This window comes from Myotis davidii, unplaced genomic scaffold (assembly GCF_000327345.1).
Source record: "Myotis davidii unplaced genomic scaffold, ASM32734v1 scaffold299, whole genome shotgun sequence".
Lineage (NCBI taxonomy): Eukaryota > Metazoa > Chordata > Mammalia > Chiroptera > Vespertilionidae > Myotis > Myotis davidii.
Window position 1 is genome coordinate 2,303,601 of NW_006293088.1, and position 6,680 is coordinate 2,310,280.

At 59.9% G+C, this 6,680-nt stretch overlaps 2 protein-coding genes across 5 annotated transcripts in view; both read left to right on the forward strand.

Annotated features, from left to right (window-relative positions):
• The window catches only part of ATP13A2 (ATPase type 13A2), a 13,199-nt gene extending 10,515 nt beyond the window's left edge, over positions 1–2,684 (forward strand). For all 4 annotated transcript variants that reach the window (XM_006766670.2, XM_015565853.1, XM_006766672.2 and 1 more), the window contains 7 exons: positions 98–177; positions 452–604; positions 685–781; positions 1,433–1,656; positions 1,741–1,892; positions 2,029–2,198; positions 2,290–2,684. In XM_006766670.2, coding sequence (XP_006766733.2) covers positions 98–177; positions 452–604; positions 685–781; positions 1,433–1,656; positions 1,741–1,892; positions 2,029–2,198; positions 2,290–2,424 — 1,011 coding nt within the window. In that variant the 3' untranslated portion in view covers positions 2,425–2,684. The remainder of the gene's footprint in view (positions 1–97; positions 178–451; positions 605–684; positions 782–1,432; positions 1,657–1,740; positions 1,893–2,028; positions 2,199–2,289) is intronic.
• A 2,901-nt stretch (positions 2,685–5,585) lies between these two features.
• MFAP2 (microfibrillar associated protein 2) overlaps positions 5,586–6,680 on the forward strand; it is a 6,693-nt gene continuing 5,598 nt past the window's right edge. Inside the window, exon 1 of the mRNA XM_006766673.2 lies at positions 5,586–5,637. The gene's annotated coding sequence lies outside the window, so the exon portion shown is untranslated. The remainder of the gene's footprint in view (positions 5,638–6,680) is intronic.

Consider the following 6,680-nt stretch of genomic DNA (forward strand, 5'->3'; position numbering starts at 1 on the left):
TGGTCACCCCCCACCTCCCGCTGCTCTGCTCCTTCCTCTTGGCTCCCCCACCCCCATCCTGTGGCTGCCTCAGCCCCCCTCCCCCTTGTGCTCCCAGGTCCTGGTTCAGGGCACCATCTTTGCCCGTATGGCTCCTGAGCAGAAGACAGAGCTGGTGTGTGAGCTGCAGAAGCTTCAGTGAGTGCACATGGGGGAGGGAGAGGGGGCACATGCTGGTCCAGGAGCCCCTGCCTCCCACCTCAGGGTCAGAGAGAACCCATGCAGGCTCCTGGGGCTGTCATGCCAAAGTCGTCATTGCACCCATTTACTGAGCACCTACATATGCACCAGGCACCATGCAGGCAATAGGGACCCAGCCATCCCATGTTCTCCCAGCAAGCCCGGGAGGCACCTCACAGGCTCAGAGCCAGCTCGTGAATTCAGGCCAAGCCTGCCCACCCCTTCGTGTCAGGTACTGTGTGGGCATGTGCGGGGACGGCGCCAATGACTGTGGGGCCCTGAAGGCAGCAGACGTGGGCATCTCACTGTCCCAGGCTGAAGCCTCGGTGGTCTCGCCCTTCACCTCGAGCATGGCCAGCATTGAGTGTGTGCCCATGGTCATCAGGTGAGGCGAGCAGGGCCCATGGGCGAGGGCTGGCCCACCAGCCACCCCAGGCGCCCTAATGTCCATACCCTGCTCCCCAGGGAAGGCCGCTGTTCCCTCGACACGTCCTTCAGCGTCTTCAAGTACATGGCCCTGTACAGCCTGACCCAGTTCATCTCCGTGCTGATCCTCTACACGGTGGGCGTCCGCCGAGCTCCCTGCACAGAGCCGGGCCTGAGAGCAGGCCCCGTGCCAGGCCCAGGGAGAGGGACATTCGGGAATGGTTAGGGGCCCAGCCGGTTCTGGAATAGATGGTGTGGCCCCGCCACTTTCTAGCTTTGTGGCCAGGCTGGTGTGTGAGGGTGAAAGCACAGAGCCTGTGGGCCCTCGGAAACTGGAGAGTGGTTCTGCCCTCCTGGAGCTCCCCCAAGGGACACTGAGGCAGAGCCCAGGCCGGGGAAGGAGGTGGAGGCGGGTGTGGGACAGCCCAGGCCCCTGCCCTTTCTCCTGTTTCCCCATCAGGGGCGTCTCAGCCCCTCTCTGAGCACATGCCATGTCCCTGTGGAAGCCATGCTGCAGCAGGTCCTTAATGTCTGGGGTCTGCCCGGTGTCCACCTGAAACCCGGGGCTTTCTGTGGGCAGGAACCGTGCCCTCCCCTAACCCAGTGCTCGAGGCAGAGCCTCAGTCTCCCCGAGGCCAGGACTTCCCTGTGAGTAGGGGAACCTGCCCATCAGTTCAGGCCTCGCAAAGTCAGCAGAGATGGGAGAGGGGCTCCCTAAGGACGGGGCTGGTGCCTCCCCTGTTGGACTAGCGGCGACCTTTCCTTCTGCCCTTCCTCCCACCCACAGATCAACACGAACCTGGGTGATGTGCAGTTCTTGGCCATCGACCTGGTCATCACCACTACGGTGGCCGTGCTCATGAGCCGCACGGGGCCGGCCCTGGTACTGGGGCGGGCGCGGCCGCCGGGGGCACTACTCAGCGTGCCCGTGATGAGCAGCCTGCTGCTGCAGGTGGCCCTGGTGGCCGGCGGGCAGCTGGGGGGCTACTTCCTGGCTGTGGCCCAGCCCTGGTAAGCGGGGTGCCCGTCCCCAAATCCCACCCTGCCGTGTCCTCGGCCCGCTCATCCCCTGACCCCTGGTCCCCATACCCTCAGGTTTGTGCCTCTGAACAAGACGGTGCCCGCGCCCGACAACCTGCCCAACTACGAGAACACAGTGGTCTTCTCTCTGTCCAGCTTCCAGTACCTCATCCTGGCTGCAGCCGTGTCCAAGGGGGCGCCCTTTCGCCGGCCGCTGTACACCAACGGTGCTGCTGCGGGTGGGGCGGGGTGGGGTGGGCAGGCACAGGAAGGGGAGGGGCTGTGGGGGCCGGTGCCTATGGGGGGGATCCCCTGGGCATGTGTGTGGAGGTTCCCTGGCCTGACAGACTCCCCGACCCCCAGTGCCCTTCCTGGTGGCCCTGGCGCTCTTGGGCTCCATCCTGGTGGGCCTCCTCCTGGTCCCCGGGCTCCTGCAGGGGCCGCTGGCACTGAGGGACATCACCGACACCTGCTTCAAGCTGCTGCTGCTGGGCCTGGTCGCCTTCAACTTCGTGGGGGCCTTCATGCTGGAGGTGGGACCCCCCTCCCCGTTGGGTCAGAGGGACTCTGGGTAGGGGGGACCCACACGGCCACCCCCCTGCACGGTCCCTGCTCTCTCTGCAGAGTGCGCTGGACCAGTGCCTCCCCGGCTGCCTGCGGTGGCTGCGGCCCAAACGGGCCTCCAAGAAGCGGTTCAAGCAGCTGGAGCGGGAGCTGGCGGAGCAGCCCTGGCCGCCGCCCACCTGGCCTGGGAGGTAGTGCGCCCTGTCCGGCCCACTGGACTCTGATCCCCTCCTCTGAGCCACCGACGGCCCCATCTGCAGACACCACGACCACTACTGCAGCCCCGAGGTTGGCGGTTGTCATACTCCTGCCCCTAGTCTGCCCAGCCAGCCTCCCTGCCCCCACCCGGAGAAATGCTACCTGTGTCCTCCTATACAAACATCCCGTAGAGACAGCAGCCTCCAGCCCCACTCAGCCGCTGTCAGTGTAGCAAATAAAGTCATTATTTTATTGGCTTGGCAGTGCCTGTTTCCTACCTGGTACCTGAGCCAGGTGCCCAGCTGGCAGCCTGTGTCTGCTCCTGGTGCCCCTGATTTTACAGACCACAGCAGACACCTCTCTGGCCCTCCGTCTCTTCAGCAATATTCCTGGGTGCAGCTGTTCCTGGTGCTGGTAGGCCTGTAGCATTGTCATGTCCCCCTGTTACAGACACAGAAACAGGCTTAGAGGTCACACAGTCAGAGGTGGGGCCAGATGGCTTTGACCCCAGGATCCACTCAACCTGCCCACCTTCCTGCATGGGCAGAAAGACAAAGGACTTGCCTCAGGCAGGTGCCAGTGCCTAGGCATTTAACAGGGCAGCTCCCTCCCCCCCTCCCCCCACTTCCTGGGACCGTTTGTGGTCCAGCTCCTCCCTCTGGTGAAAATCCAGGCTCTGAGCCCACATCTCCCCGCCAAACCATGTGTACTGTCCTCCCGGCCGGCCGGCTAGGTGCTTCTGACCTCACCCCACCGGCAGGGCCATGGCCAAGCCCTGCTCTGGGATGGAGCTCGGTGGTCGGGCCCATCTGGGCTGGGCAGGGAGAACAGGAAGCAAAGACTGATCCCTCCCCCCAGAAGCCCTGCCCACCCCATTACTGGAAGCCCTGCCCAGCAGGAGCTCAGTAAATGTTGAGTCAAACTGAGGAGAAGGGATGGTGGGTGTGAAAAGGTAACGGGATATCAGGCACATCCACAGAGGGCCGTGGGCACGGAGTCATCAGCCGGCAACTGTTCGGTGGTGTTTGCTGTGCAAGGGGAGGCCAGAGGACACCCTGAGAGGCCTGGGCGTGAATGCCCCCTCCACCCTTAGCCAGTTCATGCATTTAGTGGGCAGTCATGTGCCAGGCACAGTGGTGAACAAAAACCAGCCTTTGCTGGTGTGCAGCGTGTAACCTGGTGTGAGATGACTAGGAAAGGAGCAAATCTGCCCAGCCAGCGTGGCTCAGTGGTTGAGCGTCGACCTATGAACAGGAAGTCATGATTTGATTCCCGATCAAGGCACATGCCCGGGTTGTGCGGGCTTGATCCCCAGTGGGGGGCATGCAGGAGGCAGCCAGTCAGTGATTCTCATCATTGATGTTTCTCTCTCTCTCCCTCTCCCTCTCTAAAATCAATAAAAATATTTAAAATAAGAAAAAGGAGGAGCAAATTTCCCAGAGCGCACACACCCACTACTGCCTCCTGAGAAGCCAGCCCCTCTGCTTAGGCCCACTGGGCCAGGGGAGTGGGTAGGAGCAGCAGAGAGGATCTGGAAGCCAGGACACCAGAGTAGGCAGCCTTGGGGCCTCGATTTCCCCCTTTTGACGAGTAGGGGTGGGGTTTCTACCAGGTCATTTCCTCTCCTACCCAAGTGGGATTGTGCCTATTAGGGGTGAAGGGCTAAGGGAGGGTACAGAGGGCTGGGGTGGCCCCCAGGGACCATAGCACTCCGGGTGACAAAGGTGACAGACACTGAAGGGGCAGATATTCATTCCACAAACCAGCACCGAGGAACAAGTGATGCACAGGACATAACAGGAGGCCCCCCTTATCCACAGGGGCTATGTTCTGAGACCGCTAGTGGATGGATGCCTGAAACCACGGATAATACTGAGCCCTACATACACAGCCTTTTCCCAGACATACCTATGATAAAGTCTATAAATTAGGCACAGTGGGAGATTAAGGACATAACTAGAAAACGAGGACAACTGTAACAATATGCTATAATAAAAGCTGTGCGAAGATGGCATTAAATAAAATAAGGATGGCGAACACAAGCACTGCTACTGTGACTGGGTCTGAACCGAGACAGCTAAGTGACTAACAGGCGGATAGCACGGACACCATGGACAAAGGGTGGATCATGTCCAGCTGGACGGAGTGAAGTAGTTTGAGATTTCATCACGCTACTCAGAATGGTGTGCAGTGTAAAACTTACCATTGTTTCTTTCTGGAATTTTCTATATAATATTTTCAGACCGTGAAGTTCCATGGATAACTGAAACTGCGGAAAGCAAAAGCACGGATAAGGGGGGACTGCTGGACTTAGTCCTATCAGTAAGATTCAGAGTCTAAGGAATAGGCAGTTGTGGGGAGCATGATGGGGTGAGGACCTGAATCAAGGGGTACCCCAATCTCCTCCTCCAGGCTGCAGCCCCCTGCCTCAGGCCTAGGCTCCCACGACTAGGCAGGATCGAGGATGCCCCAGAGGCAGAGGACCTGCACCCCCCACTCCGCCGGTCTCTCCCAGGAGAGTCAAGTGACTTCATTCATTCATTCATTCATTCCACAGATGTTCACTGAAGAACTGCTGAGCCTGGCTCTGTGCCTAATCAGCAAAAACCCAGGGTGAGCGCAAAATTGCCCCTGTCTTCATGTGGTGGACAGGCTCATCGAAGGGTCCCCCAGACACGGGGCAACAGGGCCACTGAGCGCAGTAAAGCAGAAGGTTCTGGAGCATACTAGACAGGGCAGGCTCGAGCCTCTGAGGAAAGGAGGGTTCCATCTACAACCAGGAGGAGGTGGGCCTCACAGTGTTCAAGAGGAAGAAGAGCTTGAGCAAAGGCCCTGTGGCAGCGGAGAAAGGAGTTTAGTGAGAGCTGGAGGGGGAACCAAGCAGGGAAGGAGGAGACAGAGCCAGACCATGATTGCGGGCACAGGGGAGCTCAGCCTTGACCCTAGCTACCATGGAAACGGAGGGACGGATGTCCATAGAAGGGACCAGGGTCTGAGGCGGGCAGGGGAAGGCAGGGCCCGCTTGGAGGTTGTTAGAGTCCAGGCAAGAGGTGGTGGTGGCTTACACCGCTTTGGGGGAAGAGGACCCCCCCCCTCCGCCGGTCTCTCCCAGGAGAGTCAAGTGACTTCATTCATTCATTCATTCATTCCACAGATGTTCACTGAAGAACTGCTGAGCCTGGCTCTGTGCCTAATCAGCAAAAACCCAGGGTGAGCGCAAAATTGCCCCTGTCTTCATGTGGTGGACAGGCTCATCGAAGGGTCCCCCAGACACGGGGCAACAGGGCCACTGAGCGCAGTAAAGCAGAAGGTTCTGGAGCATACTAGACAGGGCAGGCTCGAGCCTCTGAGGAAAGGAGGGTTCCATCTACAACCAGGAGGAGGTGGGCCTCACAGTGTTCAAGAGGAAGAAGAGCTTGAGCAAAGGCCCTGTGGCAGCGGAGAAAGGAGTTTAGTGAGAGCCAGCCAAAAGGTCATGGGGCTGGAGCGGGAACCAAGCAGGGAAGGAGGAGACAGAGCCAGACCATGATTGCGGGCACAGGGGAGCTCAGCCTTGACCCTAGCTACCATGGAAACGGAGGGACGGATGTCCATAGAAGGGACCAGGGTCTGAGGCGGGCAGGGGAAGGCAGGGCCCGCTTGGAGGTTGTTAGAGTCCAGGCAAGAGGTGGTGGTGGCTTACACCGCTTTGGGGGAAGAGGACAGACTCAAAAGGTATCGTGGAGGCAGAGTTAGTGTCTGCAGCTGTGTTGGATGCCGGGCTGACGTCAGTAGTCGAACCCAGAGTAATAGGAGGATGGTGGGTCACGCTGGGAAGGAGAACACCTTCCAGGGCCAGGTCTGGGGGAGGGCCCGGGTCCTGAATTTGGACTTGGATCCTTGTTGAATCTACACGCCTTGGGGACATTGGCGGGCCGGGCCTGGCAGGCTGGAGCCCGTGGGCTGAAAGAAATGCTGGGTATGGAAGCCACTCAGCCAGAGATGCAGCCGACCCAGAAGGCACAGCCAGAGGCAGGAGCAAAAGCTGGCCAGGGAGGGTGTCCTCCAAGCTGGGAGAAGCGGGGAGCGCAAGGCTTTCTTCCGGCTGAGCGGCTCCGGGGGGATCCCCTTTATGAGCCTCGGTTTCCCCCTCTGTAAAATGGGTACCACTGACTGCGGGGCGGATGCGACGGGAGATAAGGAGAAAGCGTCCTGCACAATTAGGTGTGGAACAGACCCGAGGACCGCTCCGCGAGCGCCTCCCCCTCCCCAGG